At 39.0% G+C, this 16414-nt stretch overlaps 2 protein-coding genes across 2 annotated transcripts; both read right to left on the bottom strand.

Moving 5' to 3' along the window:
• Positions 1–14997, bottom strand: LOC139448644 (uncharacterized). Its single transcript, XM_071230204.1, has 13 exons — positions 14990–14997; positions 12998–13179; positions 12564–12646; positions 12244–12308; positions 10827–10892; positions 10303–10526; positions 7356–7592; positions 5503–5724; positions 3847–4083; positions 2166–2182; positions 1796–2024; positions 147–374; positions 1–5 (listed from the first exon to the last, which is right to left on the bottom strand). The coding sequence occupies exons 1-13, from the start codon at positions 14995–14997 to the stop codon at positions 1–3; spliced, it is 1803 nt and encodes a 600-aa protein (XP_071086305.1).
• A 24-nt stretch (positions 14998–15021) lies between these two features.
• Positions 15022–16414, bottom strand: LOC139447368 (uncharacterized). The gene is made up of 2 exons (XM_071228684.1): positions 16375–16414; positions 15022–16097 (listed from the first exon to the last, which is right to left on the bottom strand). Exons 1-2 carry the CDS (start codon positions 16412–16414, stop codon positions 15022–15024), a joined length of 1116 nt encoding a protein of 371 aa, XP_071084785.1.

Here is a 16414-nt window from a genome sequence, read left to right as displayed (position 1 = left end):
TTAATCTGAAAGGGAAGCCAGTTTGGATGATAGGTATTTCTGATTGACATCACTATATATTTAGAGGAATGTAAGTGGACTCATAAAATGATTCAAATGATTGTACATTTAAAAATTATACGTGACGTGCTGTGTAAATGTCCCACCTTTGAAGAGTTTTCCACGGACCTCAACTTCGCAGACTGTGAGAACCTTTTTGTTGGGTTTAATGTATTGCAACAAAACAAAACGACCCGTTGTAGAGGGGTTGCAGGTCAGAACGTCAGGTCTTGATAGTTTTCCTTTCTTTTGTGCACATGTCATCAGTTGAGAGCTGTTGTTCTCGAAGGGGTTTTCTTGATATACTAGGATTTCCAGGTCCCTGAATCTCTTAGCTGTTATTACAATACAATACTATACCATTATGCATATCAGAAAATAATACACAAAGGTCAAAACAAGATCAAACGACAATTTTAACGAAAGATGTGTTGGATCCCACTACTAATTAACAATGGCCATAACTAGTCTTTTTCTTTGCATGTTTTCTCAACTATGATGACATGAAAAATGTTGAAGTTAAAATATAATTTTCAATATTGCCGCAAGAACTGCACTTATTTGTTTGTTTGTTGTTTAACACCGTACTCAGCTATATATGACGGCGGTCTGAAAAATAATCGAGTCTCGACCAAACAATCCAGTGATTGTCATCATGAGCATCAATCCACGCAATTGGGATACGATGACATGCAACAACGACCCTATCCCGTTAGCCGAAAGAGTCTTGACCGTCGTCGTATAGCTGAGTGCAGCATTTAGCAACAAACAAACAAAGAAACTTTTGAAAAATTGCAGTTCTGGCGGCAAAAGTGAAAATCAGATTTTCATGTCATCTTAATTCGCAGAAACGTGTGAGGTTTCAGCTTCAATGGTCCAGTTGAGGACATGATGTTTACAGTGCCAAAAATGCAGTTCATGAGATCATGGCCCAAATACAAGAGTAAAAAATATATAATTTAAAAATTGGAACATGAAAAGTCATTTCAGATCAATCAGAAATTTCGGAATAATTGTCGTGAATACAGTTGTCTAAAATGGCTCCCAATGTACCTCTGGAACAATTTGGTAACTCATCGTTGGGACAAGCCTGTATATTTGAGCTTTGTTAGTCCAGTGGCGTCTGAGGAAATTATGTTTACATTGCGAGGAAAGGCATTTTGAGAGACAATAGGATTACATGTGAAATTAAGGTCGGAATGGTAAGTATATTGCTAATAATTGATAGTGGCTGTAACAAAATTATTTTTTTCAAAATGGGTACTATAGCAGCGAAAATCCGATTCAAACCTGGTGAACATGTACGAGGTGAAATCATTGGTTGGGGAGATGGGACGCAATTTTGGGAGAATTTAAGAGGCCCTCACGTAATAAAGGAAACTGGTTTTGCTTCAACTGTCAATGAGTGAGGACCTCGAAGAATTTGCGATAAATGTGTTCCAAATATTTCAGCATCTACACTGTTCCAGACGTGATATTGCTGATTTGTGTAATGAGATATTGTGTCTTAAATAAGTACATGTCTCCCCTAACGGCACTTGGTTTATTTCAAGCACATACTGCGTGTAAGCATTTATATTTCAGCATCTGCACTGTTACCAACGTGTGTTTGTTTGTCAAAAATGTGATTTATGTATCGAGATATAATGTCATAAACAAGAACATATCTCCACTAACACCACTTGGTATATTCTATATGCAACGTTTACGACAGTATGCTATATAGATATAAAGAGATGTTTTTTTAAGCACATACCGTGTCCACCCGTCCGTCCATAAAGGGTGACGTTATGTACATCATAGATATCCTGCAAGTCAACCATCCACCAAGGTCTCAACACAGACTTAGCGGAAGTGAAGCATTGGCCTCGTTTGCGATAGCCGCCCGTGTTACCATCAACCACATGGTTAGGATTTGAATACTTGTCATAATCTGTACATCCGTGTGTTGGTTTCCGTAAGGCCAGATTGCTGACGTCTTTGGAGACAAAATAATTATATATAATTAAAAGGGTGCTTTGGAAAATGTCATACCTGAGGCTTGACATCTTACAAAAAACAAAGACCAGCTTTCTTGAGAGGATCACTCATTACCCCTGATTCCCTGCCAAGGCCCATATCGGGTGCTTCACCACTATCGCTGCTGGTTGAAAATTAAGCCATTAGAAAAATCCCTAAAATTTATTCCACCCGCACATTTTAAGGAACAACCAAATTTCTATCACAAATCATTAATTAGGCAAAGGAAATGTCATATAAAAAAAACCCAGACAAAATCAGATTGAAGAAATTCTACAATGCCTTGTCAAAGTTTGCTACAAATAAATCCCCATTCAGTTTCCCAGTGTTTAAAGTTATTGGGAAAGTACTTCCCTGTTGCGAATCTAAACAAGATGTCAGCCTCCATGTCGTCTGCTTTACAGTGGAATAATATTTTATTTTGTGCTTTGTTGCTATCATGACTGAAAATGAAAATCATCTAAATGGTGAGTAAAAGTTACAGTTTGTGTACAACATTTGTTACAAATGAATAACTATGTTGATCATGTTACTATCTATGATTCAAATGTACACTAATGTTTGGTTGGTTTGTTGTTTAACGCCGCACTCAGTAATATTCCAGCTATATGACGGCAGTCTGTACATACTCGCGTCTGGACCAGACAATCCAATGATTAATATCATGAGCATTAATCCACGCAATTGTTTGTTTAACGCTGCAATCAGCAACATCAGTTATATGACGGCGGTCCGTAAATTATCGAGTCTGGACCAGACAATCCAGCGATTGACACCATGTGCATCGATCCACGTACATGTAACTGGGATCGATGACATGCCTGACAATCCGATCCCGTTAGTCGCCTCTTAAGACAAGCATAGTCGCCTTTTACGGCAAGCATGGGTTGCTGAAGAGCTATTCACCCCGGATCTTCACGGTTCCATTAAGACAAAAGTTTGGCATCTCAACAGGTGGGACAAATGTAATACAATCACAATAATAAAATACTCACATTAACAGGCACATTTCTTTTCAAAGATATAACAATGTTTTAATGAGCTTAACATTCTTTGTTTTAATAGCATGATAGATGCACTGAATAACCGTATTTCTTGGTTCGAGTACAGAATATGTAGATATAAATATATCTTTAATAGCTCAAGTTTTTCACACGGCACACTAAGGAAAGCTGTGATAACGTTTCTTTACCTGTTTGTGTCCTGCATCAACAGTTAAACCCCCAACATCCCCTGTGTAATGCATCAAACACAAGACTAATCCCTCAACAAGGAAGAGATTTATACCATATAACACAATGAAACTACCACATAAAATTTAACATTTAACATACTTATTGAAATGTGTAGTTTATGCTTTGTTTGCTAGGTGTGCAAAGTCCTACACATAGTGCTCTTCTTTCTGGGGTTATGTTATTACACACAATAAAGTGGAACTCAGCTTTAATAAAACAAAGTCGAAACGAAAATAAAAATAGAACTTATACAGAAGAATTTTCGTCAAATTTATTATTCTACTGGAGCCGTGTTGTGTTGTTTCATGAAAAAACACAAAATAGTTGATATATTTAAAATTATAGATTACTCAGATCATACATACAGACGAGTTACGTTGTTCGCTGTTAATGCCTTATACTTATGTGTCAATAAGCATTCTCTGTCAATGGGATGGATCCGAAATGCACCCACTAGATTCCCACTTTCACGCCACTGACACGTTATACAACACAACATACCGATATTCTGAACACATATTTTAGCAAGTGAGTCGCTGTTTCCATTTCCTACCTTTCCTTCCTTTGAAGAGTTTTCCACCGACCTCAACTTCGCAGACTGTGAGAACTTTTTTGTTGGGTTTTATGTATTGTAACAAAACAAAACGACCCGTTGTCGAGGGGTTGCAGGTCAGAACGTCAGGTCTTGATAGTTTTCCTTTCTTTTGTGCACATGTCATCGGTTGAGAGCTCTTGTTCTCGAAGGGGTTTTCTTGATATACTAGGATTTCCAGGTCCCTGAATCTCTTAGCTGTTATTACAATACAATACTATACCTATATGCATATCAGAAAATAATACACAAAGGTCAAAACAAGATCAAACTTGACAATTTTAACGAAAGATGTGTTGGATCCCACTACTAATTAACAATGGCCATAACTAGTCTTTTTCTTTGCATGTTTTCTCAACTATGATGACATGAAAAATGTTGAAGTTAAAATATAATTTTTAATATTGCCGCAAAAACTGCACATATTTGTTTGTTTGTTGTTTAACACCGTACTCAGACAGCGTTCTGAAAAATAATCGAGTCTCGACCAAACAATCCAATGAATGTCATCATAAGCATCAATCCACGCAATTGGGATACGATGACATGCAACAACGACCCTATCCCGTTAGCCGAAAGAGTCTTGACCGTCGTCGTATAGCTGAGTGCAGCATTTAGCCACAAACAAACAAATAAACTTTTGAAAAATTGAAGTTCTGGCGGCAAAAGTGAAAATCAGATTTTCATGTCATCTTAATTCGGAGAAACATGTGACGTTTCAGCTTCAATGGTCCAGTTGAGGACATGATGTTTACAGTGCCAAAAATGCAGTTTCGAATTATGGTGATCATGGCCCAAATGCAAGAGTAAAAAATATATAATTTAAAAATTGGAACATGAAAAGTCATTTCAGATCAATCAGAAATTTCGGAATAATTGTCGTGAATACAGTTGTCTAAAATGGCTCCCAATGTACCTCTGGAACAATTTGGTAACTCATCGTTGGGACAAGCCTGTATATTTGAGCTTTGTTGGTCCAGTGGCGTCTGTGGAAATTATGTTTACATTGCGAGGAAAGGCATTTTGAGAGACAATAGGATTACATGTGAAATTAAGGTCGGAATGGTAAGTTTATTGCTAATAATTGATAGTGGCTGTAACAAAATTATTTTTTTCAAAATGGGTACTATAGCAGCGAAAATGCGATTCAAACCTGGTGAACATGTACGAGGTGAAATCATTGGTTGAGGAGATGGGACGCATTTTGGGAGAATTGAAGAAGCCCTCACGTAATAAAGGAAACTGGTCTTGCTTCAGCTGTCAATGAGTGAGGACCTCGAAGAATTTGCGATAAATGTGTTCCAAATATTTCAGCATCTACACTGTTCCAGACGTGATATTGCTGATTTGTGTAATGAGATATTGTGTCTTAAATAAGTACATGTCTCCCCTAACGGCACTTGGTTTATTCCAAGCACATACTGTGTGTAAGCATTTATATTTCAGCATCTGCACTGTTACCAATGTGTGTTTGTTTGTCAAAAATGTGATTTATGTATCGAGATATAATGTCATAAACAAGAACATATCTCCACTAACACCACTTGGTATATTCTATATGCAACGTTTACGACAGTATGCTATATAGATATAAAGAGATGTTTTTTAAGCACATACCGTGTCCACCCGTCCGTCCATAAAGGGTGACGTTATGTACATCATAGATATCCTGCAAGTCAACCATCCACCAAGGTCTCAACACAGACTTAGCGGAAGTGAAGCATTGGCCTCGTTTGCGATAGCCGCCCGTGTTACCATCAACCACATGGTTAGGATTTGAATACTTGTCATAATCTGTACATCCGTATGTTGGTTTCCGTAAGGCCAGATTGCTGACGTCTTTGGAGACAAAATAATTATATATGATTAAAAGGGTGCTTTGGAAAATGTCATACCTGAGGCTTGACATCTTACAAAAAACAAAGACCAGCTTTCTTGAGAGGATCACTCATCACCCCTGATTCCCTGCCAAGGCCCATATCGGGTATCACCACTATCGCTGCTGGTTGAAAATTAAGCCATTAGAAAAATCCCTAAAATTTATTCCACCCGCACATTTTAAGGAACAACCAAATTTCTATCACAAATCATTAATTAGGCAAAGGAAATGTCATATAAAAAAAACCCAGACAAAATCAGATTGAAGAAATTCTACAATGCCTTGTCAAAGTTTGCTACAAATAAATCCCCATTCAGTTTCCCAGTGTTTAAAGTTATTGGGAAAGTACTTCCCTGTTGCGAATCTAAACAAGATGTCAGCCTCCATGTCGTCTGCTTTACAGTGGAATAATATTTTATTTTGTGCTTTGTTGCTATCATGACTGAAAATGAAAATCATCTAAATGGTGAGTAAAAGTTACAGTTTGTGTACAACATTTGTTACAAATGAATAACTATGTTGATCATGTTACTATCTATGATTCAAATGTACACTAATGTTTGGTTGGTTTGTTGTTTAACGCCGCACTCAGTAATATTCCAGCTATATGACGGCAGTCTGTACATACTCGCGTCTGGACCAGACAATCCAATGATTAATATCATGAGCATTAATCCACGCAATTGTTTGTTTAACGCTGCAATCAGCAACATTAGTTATATGACAGCGGTTTGTAAATTATCGAGTCTGGACCAGACAATCCAGCGATTGACACCATGTGCATCGATCCACGTACATGTAACTGGGATCGACGACATGCCTGACAATCCGATCCCGTTAGTCGCCTCTTAAGACAAGCATAGTCGCCTTTTACGGCAAGCATGGGTTGCTGAAGAGCTATTCACACCCGGATCTATGTAGATATAAATATATCTTTAATAGCTCAAGTTTTTCACACGGCACACTAAGGAAACCTGTGATAACGTTTCTTTACCTGTTTGTGTCCTGCATCAACAGTTCAACCCCCAACATCCCCTGTGTAATGCATCAAACACAAGACTAATCCCTCAACAAGGGAAGAGATTTATACCATATAACACAATGAAACTACCACATAAAATTTAACATTTAACATACTTATTGAAATGTGTAGTTTATTCTTTGTTCGCTATGTGTGCAAAGTCCTACACATAGTGCTCTTCTTTCTGGGGTTATGTGATTACACACAATAAAGTGGAACTCAGCTTTAATAAAACAAAGTCGAAACGAAAATAAAAATAGAACTTATACAGAGGAATTTTCGTCAAATTTATTATTCTACTGGAGCCGTGTTGTGTTGTTTCATGAAAAAACACAAAATAGTTGATATATTTAAAATTATAGATTACTCAGATCATACATACAGACGAGTTACGTTGTTCGCTGTTAATGCCTTATACTTATGTTTCAATAAGCATTCTCTGTCAATGGGATGGATCCGAAATGCACCCACTAGATTCCCACTTTCACGCCACTGACACGTTATACAACACAACATACCGATATTCTGAACACATATTTAAGCAAGTGAGTCGCTGTTTCCATTTCCTACCTTTCCTTCCTTTGAAGAGTTTTCCACCAACCTCAACTTCGCAGACTGTGAAAACGTTTTTGTTGGGTTTTATGTATTGTAACACAACAAAACGACCCGTTGTCGAGGGGTTGCAGGTCAGAACGTCAGGTCTTGATAGTTTTCCTTTCTTTTGTGCACATGTCATCGGTTGAGAGCTCTTGTTCTCGAAGGGGTTTTCTTGATATACTAGGATTTCCAGGTCCCTGAATCTCTTAGCTGTTATTACAATACAATGCAATACCATTATGCATATCAGAAAATAATACACAAAGGTCAAAACAAGATCAAACTTGACAATTTTAACGAAAGGAAACGAAACGTGTGTTGAATCCCAATATAAATCAATAATGGCCATCATTAGTCTTTTGAATAATTGCAGGTCTGGCGGAAATATATAGTGAAGATCAGATTTTAACTTCTTCATCATATTTTCATGTCATCATTGATGGGAGAAACATGTGAAGTTTCAGCTTCAGTAGTCTTGTTGAGAACATGATGTTAAGTGGGCCAAAAATGCAATTTCAGATTATTAAGATCATGGTGCAACATAATGGACGAGTAAATAAGTATATAATTTCAAATCCGGAACACACACGAGAAATCATAAAAGGTCAATTAGCCATTTTGAAATAATGGTCTTAAATAGAGTATTCTGGTGAAAAAACATGGGTTCCGGGTGTAGGTGATGTGTTGGCGGTTGAGCTGATGTTTTCCAGCATATTGATCACAACTCGTTATTTATCATATCATATCTAGGATATGTGTGTAAGACTACTACAATCATGTGTGTGGACATTGGAACAGGGAGAATTAGAATTGGAACCTTCACACAGCCTTCTTCGTGGTCATGGTCACCCTGTAACAATTTCATGTTTCGCCTAACTGCAATGTCCATCGTGTTTCGTCTGATCGGATCTAGTGTTATTGTGACCAACCAGGTATGTGTTAGTGTGCAGTTACATCCAGATGTAATTCACATTCTACTTTTCTTATTGGCTGATGATTTGGTACTGTTGAGTGATACATTTTCCAATCTCCAAATAAGTTGAATATTTTTCAAAATGTCTGTGAAACGTGAAAACTGTAGGTCAATATGTCTAAAACTAAAATGGTAGTTTTCAAATATGGCTGTCGATTGTCTCATTTTGAGAAATGGTATTACAAAGGCAATGTAGTTGAATTTGTTCTTTGTTAGACCTATCTGTGTATCCATTTGTATTGGGCTAAATTGGTCCAAAGCCCGTCACATAATATAGCCCTGCAAGCCATGAAGGTATCGATAAATATTTTGAGAAGTGTACACTCGTAGATAATGCCAGTACCCAGTATGGTGCGGAAGTTTGGGGCTTCGAAAAGGTAGACAAGTTGGATAATGTACAAGTGTACGCATGTAATCGGTTTGTTAATCTAAAACATCGCAGTGCTATGTGAGTGCGGTAGACACCCCACTCATGTTCATGCTATGACGAGATGTGTAAAGTATTGGTTAACTATCTTGACAAGGCCAAGTGTTGTTAACCAACAAAATGTTATGACATGATGTGCTTCTATGATGAGCAAGATCGGGGAAATTGAGGTATAACGTTAAGAAGTTGTCTGTGCAGGTTATGATTTGGAGATGTATGGTTATTTTAAATGTATGGTAACAAACATGTATTTCTGATTATTTTTCAGCAAGGTTTAAAGGGCAATTCCAACAAATTTGGCACAGTGATTTACTTGCAAGTAAAAAACTGTCCCATTATGCAACATTTCAAGTTACTGTAAATTGTGAAAATTATTTGATCCTCATAACACAAAGGAAATTGAGCGTGGGCGTCGCTTCAATATACCTAGAAATTTAAGAAAATGTAAACATTGTAACTTAAACTGCGTTGAAAATCACTTCCATTTCTTTTAGTGTGTCCAGCATACGTACAGACAACTATACATTAACACAAAGTTCTGACTTCATCTTACCATCCATAAAGTTAACAGGTTGATGTCATCGCCAAACTCTAACATCATTACAAATCTAGCAAGATATTTGTACTGTGCATATATGGTGAGGTGAAATTGGGTTTAACGTCGCGTCCAAGATCATTGCACTTATATAGCGACGTGCATGTACGTGTGTGTGTGTGTGTGGCTGCTTGTACTAGTCCGGACTGATGCCGATATATAGTGCTAGCCCATTGAGATACCATGCCGCAGTTTAATATGAATACCCGACTCAGACACAGTATACTGACCAGTCCTTGTTTTAGCCCATTAATGCCGAGCGCCAGACGGGGTAACAACAAGTTCCATCTTTTAACGTCTTTTGGTATGACGCGGCCGGGGATCGAACCCCGGACCTTCCGCTCTACGGGCGGACGCTCTACCACTAGACCACGGAGGCGGTCGTGCACATATGGAAAGAAATGTATCATAACGTTTGTGCACAAAGGCCTGATGCCGAACAGTACTGAAATAAATTGATTGAAATAGTTTTCGAAATGGCTCCTAATGTACCTCTGTACCGATTTGGTATGTCATCATTGGGGCAAGCATAAATATTTGAGCTTCCTTGTCCAGTGGCGTCTGAGGAAATGATGTTTACATTGCGAGGAAATGCATTTTGACATGAGGACTATGTGTGGAGGAGATGCCCTGTTTGGGAGAATTAAGTGGCCCTTAAGGAATAAAGTGACCTTGTCTTGCTTCAGTCGTCAATGAGAGAAGAGCCCATTCTTCATAATGAGGAATCTCCGATAAATTTGTAAGCATTCATATTTAAGCATCTGCACTGTTACAAATGTGTGTTTGTCAAAAATGTGATTTGTGTATTGAGATATAATGTCATAAACAAGAACATATCTCCCCTAACACCACTTGGTTTAGTTTATTTGCAACGTTTACGATAGCATGCTATATACATATAAAGAGATGTTTTTCAAGCACATACCGTGTCCACCCTTCCGTCCATAAAGGGTGACGTTATGTACATCATAGATATCCTGCAAGTCAACCATCCACCAAGGACTGAACACAGACTTAGCGGAAGTGAAGCATTGACCTCGTTTGCGATAGCCGCCTGTGTTACCATCAACCACATGGTTAGGATTTGAATACTTGTCATAATCTGTACATCCGTATGTTGGTTTCCGTAAGGCCAGATTGCTGACGTCTTTGGTGACAAAATAATTATATATAATTAAAACGGTGCTTTGTAAAATGACATCTTACAAAAAACAAAGACCAGCTTTCGTGAGAGGATCACTCATCACCCCTGATTCCCTGATCTTACGAAAGACAAAGCTAACATGCAAGTTGTTTCAGTTTAACTGAAAGAGTTTTGTTTAATGCTGCTGTCAACATAATTTCAGTTTGACACAGGGTGATGCCTCAATTACCTCATTGGTGAAACCAATAAGCACCCATACGTTGCAGATAAACCGGAACAGAATCAAGACGAATCTTGAATCCCCTAATTTTTGTGCCTTCATGGCCTTGTCAACCTCAGAGGAGATGTCTATTGTGTCATTTATTATTCTACTGAAGCCGTTTTAGATGGTTTCATGAAAAAGCTCAAAATAGTTAATATATTTAAAATGACAGAATACTCAAGTCTTACATATATAGACGAGTAACGTTGTTCGCTGTTAATGCCTTATACTTATGTTTCAATAAACATTTTCTGCCAATGGGATGGATCCAAAATGCATCCACTACTTTTACAAGTTCACGTGACTGACACGTTACACAAAACAACATACCGATATTCGGAACACGTGCAATAAAAATTGGTTTGGTTGGTTTGTTGTTTAACGCCGCACTCAGCAATATTCCAGCTATATGACGGCGGTCTGTAAATAATTGAGTCATTGGAATCGATGGGATTGATGACATGCATCAACCAAGTCAGCGAGCCTGGCCACCCGATCCCGGTAGTCGCCTTTTACGACAAGCATAGTCACATTTACGGCAAGCATGGGTTGCTGAAGACCTTCTACCCCGGAATCTTCACGGGTCCGTGCAATAAACAAATGCTATTTGTAGCATAATTGCAGGTTTTGTCAAAAGACCAATTTCGTCACGACATTGTCACATTATGTGCCAGCATAATTGGATAAAAGTTATCACAGAATCGCTTCTACAGTAGAGCATCCCACTTGCAACTGTAGAGTGCACAGTAGTATACTCTTGGCGATAAATCAAAAATGGAGGGATTACATGAGATTGCAATGCGCATGCGCGAGTCAGACTTTAAAGTACGAGTGTGTATCAGAAATATATCTTATACCCAGAAAAAAGGGTGGGAATCCACGGGAGGGCATGTAATCCCTCCATTACTTCAGATTAGCTGATAGAACCACAGTCAACCTTCAGCTTACAGGTAAGTCTCGTTTAACATTTAGATTCTATCAGCTAATCACGTAATGTTCGGGATACCATGAGATTATAAAGACTGATATACACTCGTATGAGCTGGGAATACACCATACGTGGAAACCTTTATTCCAAATATGAAATAAGAATGGCAATGTTCAAAAAAGTTTTTATTGTTAAATGTATTGTTCTCAAATACAATGACAGTGAAGGTAGCTACCCTTGACAATAAAACCATCATAAGTCGCACATAAGCATTGTGTACACTGACTTAAAAGTACATTGCATTGACTGACAAGTCTTGCCAGCTTTTCCAACCGAGCAATATTTGCTCAGTCACACTGCCCAACACTGCTGATTTAAACAGACCTCTGTCCTCTACAATAGGCTTGTGATAGAATGTGGCAAATGTTCTCTCTGATGACCAATCAGCCTTTTCCAAAATGTTTAAAATGGGTACAGATGCACACCTCGCTGCAGAGGTGGAGGCAGCACGAACACTATTGGCTTTAAATACCTGAATGTCCACACCAGACTTATGAAGTCCGAGTTTTGTCCGTCTCGCCAGTGTATCTCCTGACACTGCATTGTGAGGCCTAATGTAAGTTATAAATAGTTGTGTAACCGATCCTCTGATGCTCTCAGTTCTGCTGAGGTAACACTTCAAAGTGTTCAGTGGGCAAAGTGACTCTTCATGAGAATAGGCCCTGACTTCAACTGGTTTAGGTAATCTACCTGGTCTAGACTGCTTGACAAATTTGTCAATATGAAATGTAAACAAAGTATCATCCTGACTCCTTGTCATAAGGTTTATATCTAACAAGTGTAAGGTCTGACCTCTGGGCAGACACTAATGAAAGCAACAATACTAACTTGATAGTCAAATCCTTTAAAGATAAATCTTTCAGCGGTGTAAGCTTCTGAACAAAACGCAAAACATCTGTCACACTCCACATCTCTGTATAACGTGGTTTTGGTGGCAACATCTCGAAAACACCCTTCAGAAACCGAAACACTACAGGGTGTGATCCACAAGGTCTATCGTCCAAATCAATAAATGTTGATAACGCACATCGTGCTGTGTGTATAGAACTGTAACCAAGTTTTTGGTTCAATAAACACATAAAAAAGTCCGACACCTGTCCTAGATGTGGTCTAGTAAAATTGATTTCCCTTTCACAACAAAAGAGTCTCGTCCTAGATGTGGTCTAGTAAAATCAATTTCCCTTTCACAACAAAAGAGTCTCCATTTCCGGATATATGTAGCGTACTGCTTCCTGGTGCCAGAACGCCACGAACTGGTGATGACACTCTTTGCATCCGAAGAAATGCCTCTGTCTGCGCATATTGGCCGGAGAGTAGGAAAGCTGTCAGATTCAGTCTCTTTCTTAGCGGGTGAACCTTCCCGTCCAGTGACGTCACCACAGTCTTCCCTTTGGGCAACTTGACAGGCCTACAACAGATCATTGAGATTAATTATGAAAACCATGACTGGGTTGACCATAGTGGATCAAAAACAAGAGCATCTGCTTTATCTAACTGTATTTTCTGCAAGCACTTAGACAAGAGACAAAAAGGTGTGAAGCAATAAATTAGTTCTTTTGACCATGACAAACTGAAAGCATCTACAGCTTCGGCTTCAGGCTCTGGCCGCCAACTGACAAAACGTGGAAGCTTTGTGTTTAAACGTGAAGCAAACATATCTATGGCTGGATTCACACCAAAGTGTTCAAGGATTTTCTGAAACACAGTTTTTTCCAAAGACCACTCAGTTCGCTCAGAAAAATTTCTTGACGCTCTGTCAGCTTCAACATTTGTCAGTCCCGGCACATGAGCCACTGTCAACCACACACTATGTTCTATACACCAGAACCAAATTTCCCTTGCAAGATCATTACAAACTTTAGATTTTGAACCTCCCATAGCTTTTAAGTAAGCCACTGCTGTAGTATTATCACATAAAATGTGGACATGTTTTCCTTGAAATGACTCAGTCAGGGAGAAAGCTTGAAGGGCTAGACAGACAGCTTTCATTTCCAAGGCATTAATATGGAGCTGCTTCTCCTGGAGTGACCAACGCCCTCCTATAGACTTCTTGTTATTACAAGCCCCCCATCCTAATAGACTAGCATCAGTACTAATTTCCATATCTGGCTCGGAGGAAGTTGTAATGTGTTTCTCAGCACCCATGGCATTGTCCTTCCACCATTTTATTTCCTGCTTAGCATCCTCTGATAATACCGTCATTGCATCAAAGTCACCATAATTATCTTGAAGTGCCTCCGTTTTTTCCCTATCTAGTTGTCTGTAGTGCAGTGGTCCGAAAATGACAGCATGGAATGTGCTTACAAATAAACCTAGCAACTGAGCCACTGTCCTTACAGAACATTGTTGCTGAGTCAAAACTAAATTACATTTAGTTTGGATAGCCTGAGCTTTGTCATCCGGTAAAGCCAGTGTTATTTTCTCTGAGTCAATGAGGAAACCAAGAAATTTTATTCTAGTAGATGGTTCTAAAACAGATTTCTCAAAATTAACTGTAAAGCCAAGTGAACTGAAGGCTCTTGACATTTCACATACTGAAACTGAACAGTTTTCTTTTTCTGTTGCTTGAGTGAAAGAATCGTCAATATATCCGAGGCACTGATTACCTTGACACCTGAGATAGGAATAGACCGGTTTCAGTATCTTAGTTAATACACGAGGGGCACAGGCTAAGCCATTCGGCACACATGTAAATTGATAGAGACCATTTCCCATCTAAATCTGAGATACTTTCTGTGTGCAACATGGACATTTACTGAATAGTAGGCATTTGTCAAATCTATGTATGCCATGTAGACATTTGGAGTGATCATGTCCAACACATTCTGCAAGCTTTCCATTTTAAAGTGGTGATATTGAACATATTCATTGAGCTGTTTCAAATTTAATATTAGTCTGTATTTTCCACTACTCTTCTTTCTAATACAAATATTTGAAACAAACTGATCAGCAGTCTCCTCTGCTGGTTCAATAACATTGTGTTTGAGTAAGATTTGAATTTCGTCACTATTGATAGCACTTTCTTGTAGATTAAATCTAATTTGATGCGGTTCAAACAATTGTTTTGGCTTTTCAATAAAGTCACTTCTGAGACCCTCCATGACATTCAATATAAAAGGATCCTTTGTTAGTTTCTCCCACTCATGTAAACATGAAGATAATCGACCAGCCTTAAAATCAACATTTGCGCAATCAAACATAGCAAGGTACTCACCTACCTGGCCATCATTTGTTGTCTGTGTACAGCCATCTATTGCTTGGCCGACTTTCCCCCTCCTCTTTTTTCGGAGAACTTGTTCCAGCGGCCTCTGCCGTTCCCTAAAAAAGGCGTACCATGGAAATATCTGCCTCTGCCACGGACTCTCGCCCATCTATTACCACCATATGGATAGGGTTGATATCTATGCCAACCACGGCCTATTCCATGTCCATAGCTAGTAGCCTTGTGACCAAGTCGAGTTGACATAGCAATGTCTTTCAAGTGTTTGGCCACATCCTCCCCGAATAGGTAACCTGAACTTGTCGGAGCACTTGGGGTACACAGTGCACGATAGTGATCATTCAACTGTGGTTTTATCAGTTCCTTCCTTCTGAGGTTTAATTCTCTATGGACATAAGCCGACATCGTAAGTGAGTCACTCAACTTGGAAACAATATCTCTGAACAAAGTGGCTGGCACCTCTTGCTTGTAAGCAATTAAACTGTTCAGTGTATTTGTCACCGCTATGGTCGACTTTATCATTCCAGTCTGGACACGCTGCATTTTTACGTCCATCGAATGTGTGTCAGATTGCAGGGAATCCAATATTAGCTTGTTTATTTCGGGCGTGTTCAAATCCGAACAGTTAGCTGGCTTTTTCAGGTCTTTTAGTTTCTGTGCGATGACCGCGTCATCAAACTTGGTAGTGAATATCTGATGAACCAATTCAGCCAGTTTGGTGTCAATTGGGTCCCCATCACTCGTTGTTATCGGCAGAGTTTCTCTGATGAGGTTTACAACTTCTAAACCGGAAGGATTCGCACTGATTTCGTCATGCGCATGCACGACTTCCTCGCCACTAAGTAGTTCTGTTGCTATGTCAACAGTCCCCGTTTCGTAGATTTTCGCAGTATGTGCCAGAATATAATCATCATCATCATCCTCATAAATAAAATTCTGCTCATCATCGTAAGCGTAATCTTGTGTAAGGGTGTCAATTCTGCCTTCAAAATCAGACATTCTCTTTTCCATGCGTTCGTTCATCTTGCGAAATTCGTCAAGCAATGTCCCAGAAACATCGGGTGCATGATGATGAGGGGAAGTATGATCTGCTTGAGAAGTGGAAGAAGCCGTCGATGTTGACGGTTGAGGGGATTTAGTGGCTTTTTGTTTCCCTTTAGAGGATTTAGACACACCCGCGTCGACAGGACGGGGACTTTTCAACACGGCCTCAGCCATTGTTTTGACTTGTGGAAAGTTCGAGCGTAATATTACGCTTAGATCTACTAAGTAGCAAGTTAATAATAACTTTACTCTGTCAGATACTATGACCACACAGTGTAATTATACACTGACTGATAGCAAATGAGTTGAAAATTGTCCCAACTCTAAATGCGTCTACACTCGCTAAAAGCGCGGTTTGCACTGACTCGCGCATGCGCAT

The sequence above is a fragment of the Haliotis cracherodii genome, unplaced genomic scaffold, assembly GCF_022045235.1.
Source record: "Haliotis cracherodii isolate W230 unplaced genomic scaffold, xgHalCrac1.p SCAF_7, whole genome shotgun sequence".
Taxonomy (NCBI): Eukaryota; Metazoa; Mollusca; class Gastropoda; order Lepetellida; family Haliotidae; genus Haliotis; species Haliotis cracherodii.
This window is presented reverse-complemented; position numbering and strand designations above follow the sequence as displayed.

What these genes read in the sequence shown, in the direction of transcription:
- LOC139448644 (XM_071230204.1), bottom strand. An exon ending in TGGACGGACGGGTGGACACG is followed by an intron (nt 4,084 to 5,502) that starts GTATGTGCTTAA and finishes TTGTAATAACAG; the next exon opens with CTAAGAGATTCAGGGACCTG. An exon ending in TGGACGGACGGGTGGACACG is followed by an intron (nt 375 to 1,795) that starts GTATGTGCTTAA and finishes TTGTAATAACAG; the next exon opens with CTAAGAGATTCAGGGACCTG.
- LOC139447368 (XM_071228684.1), bottom strand. Translation starts at nt 16,414, where the DNA reads ATGCGCATGCGCGAGTCAGTGCAAACCGCGCTTTTAGCGA. An exon ending in GCAAACCGCGCTTTTAGCGA is followed by an intron (nt 16,098 to 16,374) that starts GTGTAGACGCAT and finishes CATCGACGGCTT; the next exon opens with CTTCCACTTCTCAAGCAGAT.